Source organism: Prunus avium, chromosome 4, assembly GCF_965620075.1.
Source record: "Prunus avium chromosome 4, drPruAviu1.hap1.1, whole genome shotgun sequence".
Classification (NCBI taxonomy): domain Eukaryota; kingdom Viridiplantae; phylum Streptophyta; class Magnoliopsida; order Rosales; family Rosaceae; genus Prunus; species Prunus avium.
The window spans coordinates 32,287,548-32,305,631 of NC_142287.1; the positions used below are offsets into that span (position 1 = coordinate 32,287,548).

Here is an 18,084-nt window from a genome sequence, read left to right on the forward strand (position 1 = left end):
CAGATGACTAGTCATCATTTTATGAAATCAATTTAATGTAATGTGATGCAATGCCGTTCCCCACATAAGCCGAAATGCCACCACGCGTCTTAATTCCTTCCACATAAAAGGCAAGCGTTGTTGGCTGTTTTCTTCACTCAAAAATCATCCCAAAACATTAGCACAATTTGTAGCATATAGTATTACTTACAAGGATTTAATTGCTGCAGCCTGCATGCATACAATATGAGGAGGATGCTAATTATTTTGCAGCTCTCTTTGGTCATGGTGGAATTGGTTGTGATATTATTATTAGCAACTCCAATTGCAACAGCAGCTCAAGCCCTCCCTGGCTGCCAAGATCATTGTGGCAATCTCACAGTCCCATATCCATTTGGCATAGGCCCTGGCTGCTACCTCCAACCCGAATTCAACATCACTTGCAACCAATCCACCCAGCCCCCAACAGCAAATTTTAGGACAAGCAATATCAAAGTCACCAACATATCCCTTGAAGAGGGTGAGCTCCAAATTCTGCAATATGTAGCCGAAGACTGTTACAACGCGGGCAACCGGACCGGCGGAAACGTCCCCAGGCTGCGGGTGTCTCCTCCCTACACCATCTCCCACACCAAGAACAAATTCTACGCCCTTGGCTGCCACACGTTAGCGTATTTTACTGGCTACCGGGGCGACCAACAGTACACAACGGGGTGCGTGTCCATATGTGATAGTCTAGATATGGCTGTTGACGAGCAGGACACTTGCTCCGGCGTAGGCTGTTGCCAAGTGTCCATCCCTAGCGGACTGAAAAATCAGACTGTCCTGTTGACAAGCACTAAAAAACGCACGGGCGTATGGGACTCTAACCACTGCAGCTACGCGTTTATTGTGCAAGCTGACCGCTTCGAATTCAGTCGTACGAGTTTGCAACTGATTGAATATAGCGACAGAAACAGCAGGAGCCCTATGTCACGGATCGCACTTGAGCGTGTGCTTTCGTGACTCCGTTGGGACATCCATGCGCTTATGAGGTAGTCTAAGTGTGGAAGAGCGAGGGCTTAAGAGCTAGAATGGTTTGTGTTGGCCGGGTTGCATGGCTGAGGGGTATTTTGGGTATTTCCGAAGGTTACGGGAGGAATCTGAGGAAGCTAAAAATACTGGGACGTTCGTGTTGTCGATATACACGCAACGCAACTGACGGTTCGCCATTCGGAGTTCGTATGAATTAGTTATGATCAATTATGACTCCTCGTGCATAGGTGATGTTCCCTCCTGGAAGAAGGCTAAATGCTATATAGGGGGTGACATGGTGTCATGCTCTCCACCACCCCTGGTGCTTACACCCTTGTGGCACTAAGCGAGCATCCTTATGACATTGGAGGTAGTCATAAGGGCGGGCATGAGATTGTTGAAGAATAATCTATGTCTCCGAGGGAAAGGACTTCCCGAGGACAGTACGAACACGCGGGGTCGTTCGTATTGCGCATCGTTGGAAAGAGTGAGGTCAACGTATGGCATTCGCTATGCCGTCGGCTAGCGAGGCATTTGACGAGACTCGATGGACTTGGCTTGGGTTCGGCCTTGTCCAAGATGGAAGGAAGATATTCGGATGCCGGTACGCGTGGGTTGCGACCCCATGCAAAGCATAGATGGTTATGTGGGACATTCGGAATACATATGTCGCCAAGGCTTGGGCGACATGCGAGCGTGACAGCTTGCGTGGATAGCTTGAGGATGTGGGCTATCTTGGTTGCTAACGGATGACCGACAGAAGTGTGGGTAAACCGATGGTGTGTTGGATCGCTATGTCTCGACTTGGACATGAGCGAGCCACGAGTTTGGCATGCGACGTGGTCGATGCAGTTGACGTGTCTTATGCAACGCTTGATGTATGGGCGTCGAGGGTTCGTTGCCGGATGCGGGGTGATTGTGTTGTCACAAGGAAGTGTGACTCGTTGTCTAGCCATAGGGCTTGGCGCCTATGGGAGACGACACATGATGGTGAACCTCTCGCGGAGTTGTGAGAGTCATGAAGTGGGGAGAAGGCTGACTGGGATTCGAAGGGATCCTGGGCCGCACGGGTGTGTTTGTGCGAGCGAAATTTGTGTTTTGCTTCCGCCGCGCCGCGTCGCACGCTCGTCCCGTGACACCTAGCATACTTACACTCCTCTGCTCTCATGCAAATTATCCACCGAGATGTGAAAGCAACAAACATACTATTAGATGAACATTACACGGCAAAAGTGTCCGACTTTGGAGCTTCAAGATTGATCCCTCTAGATCAAACTCAACTAACAACGTTAGTGCAAGGAACATTTGGATACTTAGACCCCGAATACTTCCTTACAAATCAACTGACGGAAAAGAGTGACGTCTATAGCTTCGGAGTTGTCCTTATGGAGCTATTGACAAGCAAAGTGGCACTTTCTTTCGCTAGGCCCGAGGAAGACAGAAACCTAGCCAACTTCTTTGTTCGTTTCATGGAGGAAGATCGCTTGAATGAGGTTCTTGATGATGACATAGTCAACGAGAGAAACGTTGAGACACTAAAAAAGGTGACAGAAGTAGCAAAAAGATGCGTAAGGTTAAAGGGGCAGGACAGGCCTACCATGAAAGAAGTGGCAATGGAGCTAGAGGGAATGAGAGTTACACCAAAGCAACCATGGGGAAAATCTGAAGTTTCAAGTCCAGAAGACACTGAGTACTTACTTGGTTCAGCTATGAAATCAGACGCTTATTTTGTGGATGTTAGAGGTGATTTTGGTTCTAGAGGTGCAACTATTGGTACAACCAGTGGGTACGAAAGCATGCAAATCCAAATGGTAATGCCGTATGATGGGCGATAGTTGACTCACTTAATGTCGATATTATGCAAGCATCATTTATCGGCGATTTTTTTCGCCGCTAGCCATTGCAAAATTAGCCTTTAGAAGCGGCTATCAAAGTCGTCGCTAAAGATCTATAGGATAATTTGAACAGCCCTCTTCCTATGCCTCTACAGTGTTTTTTTTATTACCCCAAACACGTTAATTTGGGTAATCTTGAGTGGTTTCTTTCCGTACAGATTTTACTATAGCTAATTTTTTGGTTTTATGAAAAGATTGTGCATATATAAAATACTTAGCCAGGCTTGATTTCTAATGCCGAATTCCCCTTACACCCTTTCTCATTTGGGTAAGTTTCACTACAATATATGGAATAAACACATTGTTGTAAATTAAGAGAGAAACAACAAAATTGCCACCCATTAGTTGCATAAGCTGCTGATCCGGAGTAGAAAGCCTGCTGAAAAACTTCACCATTGAAAAGCAAATGTAAGTTCTATGACATTTTCTACATGAAAATAAACTTCAACCACCTTAACCTTTCTTTCAAAATCCACTGGGTAAACCTAACAAAAGTCCAGGAACAGCTACAAAGGCATTTAAAAAACCTCCCTTCCCCCTTTTGCCAAGGAAAGCCTTTATAAAGCAGGAAAACATTTAAGGAAGCAGTTATGAATATACAAAATTGGACTGCATTCTCTTGATTAAGAGCTAATTATGACTTACCATTGCCTATATGGCGGCCTGATTAGTATGGTTCACACACCCCAACCCACACGAAACCATTTCCATAGCTAAGCGATTTTCAAGTTCTATACAGTTTACAAATACTGTAGGGACACGAACAATCAAGACTGAGGTAGCACATGCTTTTAGTTTTCATCATGATGCACAAGGAATTGAATTTGTGCAATGTGAACTTAAGAAGATAAACATGTTGACTTTGATTTGTCCCCCACAATACACAAGTAATATCCCTCCCCCTTATAAGCCAATGACACTAAATGCCATGTTCTTCCCCTTTCATGCAGCCAGTGGCAACTCTTGGCATAAACTTTCAGATATACAGGTCACCAAGACATGATTAATTTCATGTTTTCCTAAATGACAAAGGCATGTGGATCCAATAACAAAATAATTGATATACCAATCATCAAACTAAAAGAGCCAAGAGGTCATCCAAAAACTATATTAGGGAATAAACTTCTTCGTTTCATCAAACATTCTTAAACTCCATTAACATGTGAACAAAATTGATATTGGGTAATCCAATCTTGAACCAGAGAACTTCAAAAAAGGGCAGAATTAAGGGTCTCTAAAACTAAATTCAAGTAAGATAGCTTAAAGTGAAGCACATATACCATCACCAAATTTTAAATGTTCATAGGGAGCAACATTCCTCTTCACAGTACTTCAGTCCTAAGTCGTAACCCCTAGCTTCTTTTATCTCTATTTCCATTCAACCAAGAAGATGACTTTCAAGAAGGTCATTTTCGAAACGTCCAACTTAACTGAAATTGAAACTCAACTTCATTGAATTAAAATGCTAAAGATTGAACCATAGGATTGAAGTTTCCACAAAACCCAATTAGCGACGACACAACACAAGTGGAGGCTGGAGCCCATAGATTTCCATACCCACAACAATATTCAAAACCAAGTTTAAAATATATCAAAAACATACTGAAACTCTATTAAAATGTGAACAAAATCAACGGTTCTCCAATGTTTAACTAGGGAACTTCCAAAAAGGAAAAAATTAAGGGTCTCTAAAACAAAACTAAATTCATGAACGATAGCTTAAAGTGCAGCACAAATACCATCACCAAAAAAAAAAATTCTGTTCAAAGGGATCAACTTTCCTCTTCACAGTAGTATTTCAGTGCTAATTTATAACCCTTGCCTTCTTGTATCCTAATATTGGTCCAGACACAGATGAAGTTCCTCCATTAACTTATCATCTAATTAGCTAATTAGATGGTGACTTTAGCAATGGGACATATAAATAATTTCCAGAACGTCCAATTTTAATTGAAATTGATATTCAACTTCATTGAATTAAGAAGCGAACTATTCAAAATGAGATTTTACCTGAGAGATTAACCGCTGAAACTCGCAGGCCAGAAACCCTCGAACAGGATGCTCGCAATTTTCCCCTTCCAAGATCTGGAGACGAATTGATTCCAAAAATTTTTAAAAAATCTAATAAAAAGTTAAAAACGGTTCGTTTTGAATAGGAAAAGAATATGTGAGAGAGAAATTGGATTTTCTTTGTTTGGGCCCAAATGTCTAGTTGGACTCAGTAACGAGCCCATTATTTGTTTGCTTTTCGAAACACAGACTCTCTTTGTTTATATTTTGGATGAACAAAGAAACCCAATTCTATTTTGGATGAACACAAACCCAATTCTAGATGAAAATGTTGAGTATAACCCACGTATTTGAATTGATAAATCCAGGCCTAATTTGCATTTGTTATTTGTTTTTCATGACTATTTTGCCCTTGAAGGCAAATAATGGAAACACATTAAAAGTCCTTGATTTAAAGCATTTGTCACTCTTAAATTTTGAATTCGAATTTAAAACATTTGTAGCTAAAAAAAATCATAACTCATATGGACCAAATTTAAAAAATTGGTATTATAAGTACAATGCACATAAGATACATTAATCAAGCTTACCGAAAGGTCCAAATGAAGAACATGAATGACGAAAACACCCACGAGCATAAATATAAAATTGTGTTACCTTATTTATAGCAGGACAACAATTTAGGGTGATAAAAAATTTTTGTGTTCAAATTCGTCTTCGATATTTATGGATGTTAGATTTTCCAATTGGATGTTACGTCAAATAAAATCCTTCCTTATTGGCCACAGTTTGTGGAAATATATTGATGGTAACTATCAGCCACCCACAACCCCCCACCATAACCAAAACCACCACTACTCCTTCCTCCGACTCTTTTGATTCCTCCTCTACCACTACATCACCAGCTGGTGGTAAGTTCTAATAAAATTAAAAAATTCATAAAATCTAGGGTCTAACCAAAATAGACCCATACAACTAAAATACTCTAGACAATACCCACCTGTTTTTTGTTTTTTGTTTTTATATCTCAGTTTTCAGCCTTTTATTTTTCATTTTTTAATTAAAACTTAACACTGTTATGTTTGTGTTAAGTAGGTGGACACCCGTCAACAAATTGGACAAGGGACATTAAGGGGCATGAACTTGACTTAATCAAATCTACCATTTCGTATATTCCTAAAAAGAGTTGTTTACACTAACATTCCTTGAGATTTTGGAAATTACATGAACACCCTTTAAAGTTATAAATTGTTTTCTTAAAACTCCTTTCCATTGATTTCCGTCCAAAGATTGATGATTTTATAAATAGAAAAATTCTCCAATTATTTTTAATTTCTTTTGTTTTTGTTCCAAATGAGAAAGTTAGACATTGAGATTAAATTGCATATACATTCATTGAGGTTAATTTTGTCATTTGTATAAGTTTATTTTAACGAAATCATCAATTTTTGGATGAATAATCAACGAAAAGGAGTTTTGTGAAAACAATATAAAATCTCAAAGTGTTCATATAATTTTTGAAACTTTAGAAAGTTTTGTGAAAACATCGAAAACTTCAAAGGTGTTCTTGTAAATAACTATTTCTAGAAACAAGTACAGGTTTGATAAATAAATTATTTTTTAATGAATAGTATAGCCGTGTGTGTTATACTATTTAAGTATATTTTTATTTTTATTTATAAAAAAAAATTGGGTCGAAAACAGAAACACTGCTAAGCAACCAATTAAACAGAGAACGAAAACCCAATGATGAATGCATTGCTAATATCCAGCAAACCTTTTTCTGAAATGTGGAGCGGAAACGCCACAAAATCTGTCCTTTTCTTGCGATCAGTTCAGTCTACTGAGTATTCAGTGGTCTGAGATATGGTCATGGCCCAAAAAGAAGCGTGTTCATATGATTGTGTCTAGAGACTCGTCAAAAGAATCTCCAAAACGTGCAGGTTGGAGCAGCCAGATGCTTTCAATTCTATCTCCATGGACATCGTCCAAAAAATAGACACAATCAACAAATGCGTAAATTTTCCGCGGAATGTGGGCCATGGACTGCAAACATTATTGGCACCCGCCATATGACTCTCGATGGGCCACTGCCATGCGCACCAGTCTTTACTGCACAAGAATTTGACATCCATATCCTTTTCAAAGCTCCACTTGTTAAGTAATTGGAAATTATACAGACGATTTCAACGTAGAAAAAGGGGAATGAGACATTTGCACCAACGGACAAATTACTAGAGTGTATTCAACTGGGATTTTATAAGATTATTTTGAAGCTTAAAAGTTCAGTGGTATTCAATTAGGATATTTAAGTCATCAATAAAAGTACATTGATATTCACTTGGAATTTTTAAGTAGGTCTGTAAGTAAATGTCATTTTTTACTAGACTATACCTCGTTGACACACCAACTTTCCGGTTTGTGACAGTTCTGTTCGACCATGGGCTATGTATTGGCTAGTTACATATAATTGCACGCATCCAATATATTTTATAGCCGATTAATGAAACACGAAGGCCATACAAACATTCACCCAACCAGCACATGCATAGTTAATTATAGATTCATGATTTTGAAACAAAATACAGTTACGACTCACGAGAAAAAAAAAACCCAAAAAAAAAAAAACAGTAATACAAGGGGTGAGATCAAAAAGCTCCAATTACATACTGTCAAATGTAAAATGAAAAAGAAAATTCATCCGAACGCATATAACAATATTACTTTGTCTAACTTTTGAAGCTCAAACGACACTAAATATTTCCGTTTTAGAAATCTTAGATTTGACATCCGACCCCATGATATGATGATACTATAAGAATAACATAAATAATTAAATTACGAAATCAGCCTTGACTATATATGGTTTTTACTTGTTATTTATCCAAATGGTAAAGGCTATAAAGTTATATGGTTTTTACGTGCGCACATAAGACTATTTTTTTTTTGGTTCAAATTCGTCTTTCGATATTTATGGATGTTTTGAATTCAAGATTTTCCAATTGAGAATTAGGGAGGCACTATGGAGAAAGCTTGATTTATATGCAGACAGAAGAGACAATTGTTTTTCCTAGCTAGCTAGCCTAGTAGCATCCTAATGTTATATGATGATGGGGAATTTGTCTGTTTTCAGTTCGAAATGTCTTTGGGCGGTTTTAAAATGTCTAGATAGGATGAGTTTGGATCTGCATTTGTGTGCCAAATATATCTAGACATGAACAACAACTTCAACAAAACGTTTTCACTGTTGTTGCGATGCCAATGTCACACACTTGTCCCAACAAAGTGTTAAGGTGTAACAACATATACAAGGGAGGCAATACTAAAATGGGCTGTTAAGGCTCTCTTGGTTCTTAGATTCTGTGATGTCCAGCTATGCTCAATCAAATTGATTAGCCTGATCTAATGGTTAAGATATATGGCCTTACCTAAGAGCCATAGATAAGGCCCTCACAATATAATGACTCTTGTTGGGAAACGAAAGCCACACATATATGCCACCAAATCCACGCCACACTTCTGGTCTGGCTCAAATGTTTTGTTTTTAATTATCTTTTTCCTTGTCTTTGTTTTGACTTCATAGTCGTTGGTAGGGTTTGATTTGAAGAAGGGTAGAAATTACCTAAAGGAAGAGTTTGTGTGAATGTATACCGTGTAATTAGGATACAATTAAAGCTTCTTCTTTTTTTCTTTTTTCTTTTTTGTCGAAAAGTCACCATTCCGACTTAATCAAGTCCACGATTTCAAACTTTCTATAGAAACAAAATTCGACAAAATACCATTTGTCTAATGACTTGGTCATTACATTAAATGGTAGCAGCAATCAAGTAAGAAAAAGACACATGAAGGAAAAATATTATTTATTTATTTGACCGAGTATTTACCAAATCCGTATGTACACACCACAGTGAAGAATATTATTTATAAATTTCATTTCATATTATTAGGAATGCAGTCATATTTCTCCAAGAAGGTGGTCCATATACAAAATTAAATGATTGATCAATTATATTTAATTATTTTACAGAAGAAATGTCATACTCTCTCAGTTTCAACGGAAACAAATAAATAAAATAAAAAAGAAATGTGGCACTCCCAGTAGTTGCTTGATATTTTAGTACTTCTTGTTGGAAATAATAAGATGGACGACTTAGATGTGGGCATACATTACAAGTCTTCATTCGTTCTATTTCTATAAAAAGGCCAGGCTTGCTACCAGTTTCTTTACTTGCAACGTAAACTATACAACTTGTAGTATACGTAGCTGCCATAACCATTGAATTCTCTCTCTTTCAATTACTCGTAGGAACTTAGGGCATTAGGCCATGGCCTTACAAGGGAAGGGTAGGCTTATTATGCAATCCTCTTTGGTGATGGTGGTAGTATTGGTTGCATTAGCGGCTGCAATTACAGCCGAAGCAGCAGCTCAAGCCCCACCGCCTCCGCGGTGCCTGAACCAGAAGTGTGGTGATCTGACCGTGCCATTTCCATTTGGCATGGAGAAAGATTGTTACAAGGAGTCCAAGGACGATACGTTTTTAATCAATTGTTCCCATTCTACCAATCCCCCAACTGCATATTGGGGTAATATCCCTGTGACTAACATATCTCTTGAGGAAGGTGAGTTGCAAATACAGAGGTTTATTACCAGAGATTGTTATGACCAACAGGGCGTGCGAACCAATGACGGCAAAAACTACTCTTCGATCCAGACGAGTGATGATTTCACCATATCCGATACCAAAAACATGTTCATGGCTGTTGGTTGCGACACTGATGCACTTTTTGAAGGCTACCAAGGAGGAGAACGGTACACGAGTGGGTGCACATCTTTTTGTCAGAGCCTTCCCAACATTAGCGACTCTTGCTCCGGCATCGGGTGTTGCCAGACTTCCATCCCTAGCGGATCCAAAAATCAGACTATAACATTGGGGAGCTATTACAATCACGAATATAGCTGGAACCTCAGCAACTGCAGCTACGCCTTCGTTGTGGAAGATGGCAAATTCAATTTCTCCGGGGAGAAAAGTTTTCTAGAACTCTACAACACTGAAAGGCTTCCAATGATTCTCAATTGGGAAATTGGGAATGAGTCATGTAGTGCAGCTCAAAAGAGAGGGGATTATGCATGCATGGCAAATACCAAGTGTGTCAACAGGACTATCAATATTGAGTCCGCATCGTCTGGTTACTTTTGCCAGTGCTTGGATGGATACCAAGGGAACCCTTACCTCCCAGATGGTTGCCAAGGTATATTATATGTACCATCTTTATATACATACCCATATAAAATAATACATATATATATATACCCTAGATTGTAAATCTTAACCACACACAGTCTGAGTTTGACAATATCCTAGTCTCACAACACGAGAAAAGTGCAATAAAACATATGTTTGTGCGTGTGCTAGTTAATTATTGTTGCTCATAATTGGGGATTCTTCTTAATTGATACGTGATATATATCTATATATGTGTTTTTCTTATTTCTTTCAGATATTGATGAGTGCGCTTTGAATTCGACCCTTTGTAACAATGGAAAGTGCAAAAATCAAGCTGGAAATTACTCTTGCTCATGTAATAGTGGCTACAAACACCGGGACGCAATTACGTGCATCAAATCTGCCTCTGTAATTTCATTGAAAATTACGTTGGGTATGTAACCAGCTAGCTATTTTAGATATAAGCATGCATCCTATATATTTTATAGCCAATTAATTAAACACGTTGGCCATACAACACACAAACAGTATATGCTATGCATGGTAAATTATTCATGATTCTGAAACAAAATAGTAGGGAAACAAATTTTAAAAAAGAATTTATCCGAACGCATATATCAAGGCCATATATTAGTTTGTCTAACTTTTGAAGCTAAAAAAGACACAAGATTTGTTAATACACTACATATTTCTGTTTTTAATTAGAAATATAGTTTTGAAATCTGACCCCAGGATACTATAAGAATAACATAAATAATTAAAGGCCAAAAGTCACATTTGATCCCTGTAGGTTGACACTTCAACTATTTTTGACCCTATAATTCTAATTTCTTCAATTTTGTCATATTGTAGTTTCGTAAATGTAGCAATTTAAGAAGAATCCTCAAATTTTGCCATTTTACCATTTTTGACCCTCAATAGATGTTAGAAATAAGAATAACTTGATGGAAATTAGAATTGTCCTCAAATTGCTACAATTATGAAACTATAATAGAAAATTTGATAGAATTGAAACTACATGGTCAAAAGTGGTTGAAGTGCCAAACTACGGGGACCAAAAGTGAGTTTTGGCCATAATTAAATTACGAATATCAGCTTTGACTACAATTTTTAATTTCTGCAGGTATCCCTTTGAGCATCTTGGTTTTAGTGGTTGCGAGTTTTTGTATATATCTGGAAATGAAGAACAGAAAGTTCAACAAACTCAAACAAAAATACTTTGAAGATAATGGTGGCTTATTTTTAAAGCAAGAACTGGCTAGTTATGCTGGATCTGTTCGGACGGCAGCCAGAATTTTTACTGAAGAAGAACTTAAAAAGGCCACAAACAATTATCATGTAAGCGAAAAAATTGGTGAAGGAGGCTATGGAACTGTTTACAAAGGAATACTGTCAAATAAACAAGTGGTTGCCATAAAGAAGTCCAAAGTAAGTGCCCCAATTACCGAGAGTAGGCAATTTGTTAACGAGGTGATTGTTCTTTCTCAAATCCAACATAAAAATGTTGTGAGACTCCTAGGTTGTTGTTTGGAGACCCAAACACCAATATTGGTTTACGAGTTCATCGCCCATGGCACTCTTTATGAGCACATTCATAGGAAAAACAACAAAGGAACATCACCCCTTTCATTGCCATTACGATTGAAGATAGCATCAGATACAGCAGAGGCACTAGCTTACTTGCACTACTCCACTTCTACCCCAATCATACACCGAGATGTGAAAGCAGCAAATATACTATTAGACGAAAACTACACGGCAAAAGTATCCGATTTTGGAGCTTCACGATTGGTTCCTGATCAAGATGAAAACAAACTATCAACTTTTGTGCAAGGGACAGTCGGATACTTAGACCCTGAATATCTTCAGTCAAACATACTAACAGAAAAGAGTGACGTCTATAGTTTTGGAGTTGTCCTAGCGGAGCTACTCACAAGCCAAAGGGCTCTTTGTTTTGAAAAGCCTGAGGCAGAGAGAAACCTAGCAAAAGTCTTTGTTTCCTCGTTGGACTCGGATCGCTTGGGTCAAATTCTTGATGATGAAATAGTGGAGGGACACTTTGAGAGAGTCACAAAAGTGGCCGATCTGGCAAAAAGATGCTTAAGGCTAAGAGGAGAAGAAAGGCCGTCCATGAAAGAAGTAGCTGCAGAGCTCGATGGATTAGTGTCAACTACGGAACTGTATCCAAGTGGAGGAAAGCCTAATTTCCCTCGAACTCACAAAGATACTGACTACTTGCTTGGGTCACCTGTTTCAAGCTCTTCCTTTGTGGATATCAGAGGTGAGGGTGATGCTGGTAGTTACAGTAGTATTTTAATCAGTGCAGATTATGAGAGGAGCATGCAAAATCAAATCCAGATGGTAACGCCTTATGGAGATGGGCGATAATCAGTTGACCTGTTGTTCCTGGTAATGTTCCTCATAAAATAGAACTTCTTGTTCCTGGTGTATTGTGGGCGGTAGAACTTTGTTTGTGTGCTTGCAGAAATAAGAGAACAAAAAGGTTCCTCGTTTGTTTCCCACTAATTTTATCATCAATCTTGAATTTACAATACATTTGATATATGAAGTACAAGCTTATCATATTAAGCTTTACGGTCTCTCCACCAAAAAGAAGAAAACAAAATTCATTCTTCTTTACATTTTTCATAAATCCTAAATGGCATTTTCGCACTAATTTTAAATTTGAAACAGAGCAATGTTGTCGGCTGACATTACCTTCGTTCTTCTTTGCAAGTGATCTAAAAATTGTAGCATATTGGTTTTCTAGAGTAAGAGGGCAAGATGAAAATGGAGACAGGGTAACAGCTAGGAGAACAAAAACATGTATCACTGCCACAAAGACTGGAACATTATTGGATCAGACAAATTTGTAGAGGAAGATCATATATTACCCCTAATCCATGACTTAGAGCCACCCCATACCAGTCTTTACTGCACAAGAACTTACAAATGCCACAAACAATAGATTGACTTGCTGCTACTGATGTATGTTTAGGAAATCTAAACCAATATTAGTTTGTTTCTGTTCGAGCCAGTGCCTCAGGAAATAAATCTATGTTAATATCTTGTACCGTGGGTTGTAAAGTTATATGGTCCTTACTTGTAATCCGTTGTAGTTTTTCGTGCATAATACTACACTAGCAAAGGTGCCCGCACGATGCTGCGGGTTTTAAAACCGTATGAAATGTGTATAAAGTTATGAAAATATGTAGCAAGTTTAAGTTATAAAATAAAGACTAATAACATGTTTTGGCCTCGTTTGGTAGGCTAGACTGGACTGGATTGGATATATTACACTGGCCTGGTTAGGATATGACTGGATTTGAAGCAGTTGTTTGGTGCAATAAACACCAAGTTGAGATTGTAGGACTGGAAAAAAATAAGACGCAAAAAAAAAAAAAAAAAAAAAAAAAATTACGAATACAATTCTCAAAAATGCAATCCAAATTCATCCGAATTCATCCCCAGAATCCAAATTCATCCGATCACTCTCTAAAAGCGCACACATAAAAAGCGCCTACCCCAGAAACCTCTCCTTTCTCTCACTCCGCGACTTCCTTTTCTCTGTTTTTGTAATTTTATTTTATTTTACGATTTCTCGTTCTCTCAGAAGTGAGTGCCACTAAACTCGCAGGGGCGGTTGAAGGCTTTGGAGGATGAGATTTGAATGGAATTTTGAGTTTTTACAATGGTAGCTGCTATTTCTACGGCATTGAACCCCAAAGCCGTGTCCCAAGGAGGTCGTCCCGGATCTGCTATAAGGCCTCCACTTCTACCCTCCGACCCCGAAAATTGCATTGTCGTTCCTCGCCGGCTCAAACTCAAGAGGTCACTTCTCGGTACATGTCGTCTTCTTCAAATCAGATCAAATCAGAAGGAGGCATGCTCATAAGACGACTCCACTGGCTTATGACTATTTCTCAAAAACCTAGCACGGCCCACTAATATTTGCGCTCGTGCCATGCTAGGCCAGCCCGTCTAGTTTGACACCTCTAGTTCGAAGAAAAACACGGTAAAAGCACAGGAAGAGGGCTGTTTAAATGATCCTAGATGCATTTGAAACAAAGAGTAAATGATCAAAAGTTATCTATGCAAAAGTCACCCTAAACAATCAAGATTTTTTTTATATTTTTCAATTCCATTTTTCTGTTTTTCCCTTTTTTCCCTTTAAACAGATATCAAAATTTCATACTCTAATTCAACAATTGAGTTTTCTCAAAGTCTCTTCTAACAATCTAAAGATCAAGCTTCAAATTTGTAGTAAACATGTATGTCTGAAAATCAACCCAAAACATCAATCAAATGAAACCAAAGGCAGTTTATAACCACTCCATGTCCTTTTTCATGTTAAAAAAGCTCCCTAAAAAAAATAAAAAATAAAAAAGCTTCAGCACACGAAAAGGCATTAATATATAATCAAAAGCAATATCATGTTGTTATCACTCTTATCAACAACCTCTCCAAACACATCATATCTTCCATAAACTAAAAGGAAAAAGTCAAAAATATTAATATGTATCTAAGCACAGATCATACATGAAACAGCTTGTCATTGGTTCAAACCACATAAGAATTACTTGGCTTTATTTACAGCTGTACAACCATAGCAATTTGTTCAAATTTATCCCAACCAATTGTCAATTGATGCCATTAGCTAATTACTATGCTCTATTGACATAACCGAAACAATAAATTGGAATTTCAACATAGAAACGCACCTCTTGCTTAACAGAACCAAAAACAATCACCAAACAGCTCTATATAAAGCAGCAAAACACCACCTACAAAACATCAAAAGCAGACATGGTTAAGAAAGAAGAGGAGAAAAAGCAAAAAAAAAAAAATCGAAAAAGTTGCAGTTTCTGATTTTCTAGTCCCAAAACTGTCCAAATATGTTTTTATGTGCAGTGTTTTTATATGAGATGCTTGAACTTTGTTAGTCCACTACTAAAACAAAAGAAAAATCCTGGAAAACAAAAACAAACAGAGACAGAAGAAAACAGAATATCAGCCATCATCAAAATCCAAAGCAAAAATCACAGAGCGAAATTCAAGTTGTTTTTCCGAAGGAAAGCCACCAAAGTTGATCCATACATATTACATGTGAGGCCGTAACAGAGGGAGCAAATAGGCATGAAGGTAATAACATTTGTGACTACTTGTTTCAATCCAATCACAGAGCATATCTTTTGTACAAATTTGTTGTGCATATCTTTTGAATCTCTGGGATTTACTTTAATAACAAAATAAAAATCATTCTCTGTATTTAATCCAGGTGATAAAAATGTTTATGGCTTTTGAACTGGTGGTTTAAGCCAATTAGGAGGAACTTGGTTGGTCAGCTATAAATAGTCTCTTTTTCCATTTAAATTTGGTTTTATTTTAATCTCAATAGAAGAATCTGTACAGGCAATATGGTCTCCAGTTTGTAGTTTAACAACACAAACATATTATGTTGCCAGACTGCCCCAAAAAGAAACACATAATGCTTCTTTGAGCTCCTCTCAATTGGTTGTGTTCCTAACCATCCTTACTAAAATTAGCAGGAGTTCTCTAGAGGAGGGATCGCAAAAAGAAATTAAGAACTTGATTAACATCCCTCAAATATAAATCCTTTTCGACATTGGCAATATCACAATGCAGCCATAATCAAGTAATTAATCAAATTAATTAACAATGTTCGCAGAATTGTAGATCGATGGGCATAGACATAAGCGTTGTTCTATATCAGATTTTCCAATTAACACAAATATTAGAGTATCTAGACAGCTTGAATCTAGCTTAGCATAACCAAGTTGAAAAATGGTTCTATAAAGTATCAGGCTGCCGGATCTCTCCTGTTCAAAGAGGGATCTTAATTAAATTAGAACTCACAAACTAAGAACGAATTGAGGATGGTTACATTCATATTTTCTGAGCATAGATATATTATACAGAAAGAAAAGCTGGCCAAAGAGAACTATATAAAAAGATATTTATTTAATTAAAAAATGAGGGTATATATATATATACCTATTACCCAAAGCAGTGTAACTTAACAATGGTTTCTTCCTCCTCAGCAGTGATGTTCCCTCTCTTCAAGTCAGCCCTCAGATAATTTATCCACCTCAGTCTGCAACTCTTCCCACACCTCAGCAATCCTTCAAATCACACACAAACACATTGATTTGTGTATATTTACAACCAAATGAAGACACATTGTAAATATATATAAAGGATCCTTCATTGTAAAAATCTTTCAAGGCTAGCTAGCTATATATATAATATTTAGACCTGCATTCTTGGGTAAAGATCTCCAAGAGCCTTCTCCATGAAGTTGAATGCAGATCTACAATTGCCTTGTATTTGATTGGCTCCTGACCTGTAAAATTGTTGGTCTTCTTTTTGAATGAGGGATCATAGTTTCAATCTGAACTTTTTGCCAAAAGTAAAAAAGGGAAGAATTTCAAAAACTAATGACAGGTCTCATTCATAATCTCCATCCTTAATTAATAAATAAATAAATGCATATACAGAGGGTTCCTATATTAATTACTCCAGTTGGATGAGACTGTTCATAAAAAAAATAAAAAATATGATAAAGCAAAACAACAATTAAGCAGCATTAAGAAGAGAAAAGATAGTATATTTTTACTCTACACACAAATATATTGGCATTTTTTCACGTCAGAATGAACAAAAGCTAGTATATTTTTACTCTACAGACAATTCTCAGAACACGCAACCTTCTGATCTTGCTACATCTCTTGCCAATCATTCTGGCTACATCTCTTAGAATTATAGTTCTAATCTGGAGTCATAAAAAATAAAAAATAAAAAATAAAAAATAAAAAAGGAGGAGTCTATAACCACACGCAAACAGAAAATCAGCCACACAGACATCAATTACCAGATTGATGAGCAGACTGGGGGTTCTCATATGGATTACTCCAGTTCTTTTTCCTTAGATCTTCGTCCCTGTAAGAACAAACGAAACTCAATTTCTGATTGACTTCTCAATTTTCGACATTACAAATGAATAAACCAACCTAGAAAACTTCTCAATTTTCGACATTACAAATGAATAAACCAACCTAGAAAACCAAAAGAACGTTAAAGCCAACCTTTTTTTACGAAACCTAGAAATCCCTTTGAGCTAAACCCGTGCGATGAGAAGAAGGATGAAGCGCAGGTGGAACGGCAACACTCGAGCGCAACATCTGAGAGGAAAACCAATGAGATGAAGACCAAAAGGGCGGCTGGATTCGCAGCGCGCCTCCCTAAACGAAAATCGATGGCTCCCCACGCATGTAGAACAGTGAACGCTGATCTTCCATGGCTGCCCCCCAACCCGCTGGTTCGAAATGGACTGGAAATCTGAGCGAACGAAACGTTGCAACGAAAGAGATGCGAATGGGAAGGGGCAAAAAGGGAAGAGCAGAAAAGGTTTAGCGGAGGGCATTTTCGCCAATTCACTGTGTTCAGAAGAAAACAAATAAGGCTGTGTAACAGTGAAACGGGGTCTTTTCTGTCATTTTACTGTTCAAAGAACAGTGCTTATGAATAGTATCTGGTTGCATTGGGCTTTAGTATATATATAATTTGTCATGTTCCAAGTTGGTCTTCTATATTTATGGATGTTATGAATTGAAGATTTTCAGATTGAAAAGCATGTAATCGTTTAAGAAGTTAACTTGATTAAATGAGGTTTAGGGAAATGAACTATGGAGAAAGGTTGATTTATGTGCAGAAGAGAGACTTGATTATGGGTGCTTTGGCTCAGTATTGCCAGTGATTTATCAGTTGGGAATTTGTCACTTTTCAGTCCGAGATGTCTTTGGGTGGTTTAAAAATGTCTAGCTAGGATGAGTTTAGATCTGCATTTGTTTGCAAAAATATCTAAAACTTGCAACAAAGAGAACAAAGGAACTATTTTAGCAGCCCTCTAGACATGAACAACAACAGCAGCAACAAAAAGA

General features: G+C 37.7%; 2 protein-coding genes and 2 long non-coding RNA genes across 6 annotated transcripts; 2 read left to right on the top strand and 2 right to left on the bottom strand.

The window, feature by feature from the left end:
* The first annotated feature begins 264 nt into the window (after positions 1-264).
* Positions 265-2,828, top strand: LOC110763205 (uncharacterized). Its single transcript, XM_088252446.1, has 2 exons — positions 265-970; positions 2,179-2,828. The coding sequence occupies exons 1-2, from the start codon at positions 265-267 to the stop codon at positions 2,826-2,828; spliced, it is 1,356 nt and encodes a 451-aa protein (XP_088108572.1).
* Positions 2,829-3,092: 264 nt separating this feature from the next.
* On the bottom strand, positions 3,093-5,007 carry LOC148295258 (uncharacterized). The gene is made up of 2 exons (XR_015835174.1): positions 4,899-5,007; positions 3,093-3,275 (listed from the first exon to the last, which is right to left on the bottom strand). It is a non-coding gene; the product is annotated as an uncharacterized LOC148295258 (long non-coding RNA).
* Positions 5,008-9,131: 4,124 nt separating this feature from the next.
* On the top strand, positions 9,132-12,675 carry LOC110763196 (wall-associated receptor kinase 2-like). Its single transcript, XM_021965957.2, has 3 exons — positions 9,132-10,148; positions 10,398-10,556; positions 11,247-12,675. Exons 1-3 carry the CDS (start codon positions 9,224-9,226, stop codon positions 12,509-12,511), a joined length of 2,349 nt encoding a protein of 782 aa, XP_021821649.2. The 5' UTR covers positions 9,132-9,223; the 3' UTR covers positions 12,512-12,675.
* An 847-nt stretch (positions 12,676-13,522) lies between these two features.
* LOC110763200 (uncharacterized) lies at positions 13,523-17,509 on the bottom strand. Of its 3 annotated transcripts, none has more exons than XR_015835273.1 (6): positions 17,230-17,509; positions 17,016-17,083; positions 16,400-16,487; positions 16,139-16,266; positions 14,845-14,907; positions 13,523-14,118 (listed from the first exon to the last, which is right to left on the bottom strand). It is a non-coding gene; the product is annotated as an uncharacterized LOC110763200 (long non-coding RNA). The 3 variants fall into 3 exon arrangements; XR_015835272.1 differs by having other exon boundaries at positions 13,523-14,172; positions 17,230-17,508; XR_015835274.1 differs by lacking the exon at positions 13,523-14,118 and adding an exon at positions 14,202-14,486.
* Between the last annotated feature and the right edge of the window lie 575 nt (positions 17,510-18,084).

What these genes read in the sequence shown, in the direction of transcription:
- LOC110763205 (XM_088252446.1), top strand. Translation starts at nt 265, where the DNA reads ATGGTGGAATTGGTTGTGATATTATTATTAGCAACTCCAATTGCAACA. An exon ending in GTCACGGATCGCACTTGAGC is followed by an intron (nt 971 to 2,178) that starts GTGTGCTTTCGT and finishes TTATCCACCGAG; the next exon opens with ATGTGAAAGCAACAAACATA.
- LOC110763196 (XM_021965957.2), top strand. Translation starts at nt 9,224, where the DNA reads ATGGCCTTACAAGGGAAGGGTAGGCTTATTATGCAATCCTCTTTGGTG. An exon ending in CCTCCCAGATGGTTGCCAAG is followed by an intron (nt 10,149 to 10,397) that starts GTATATTATATG and finishes TATTTCTTTCAG; the next exon opens with ATATTGATGAGTGCGCTTTG. An exon ending in TTCATTGAAAATTACGTTGG is followed by an intron (nt 10,557 to 11,246) that starts GTATGTAACCAG and finishes TAATTTCTGCAG; the next exon opens with GTATCCCTTTGAGCATCTTG.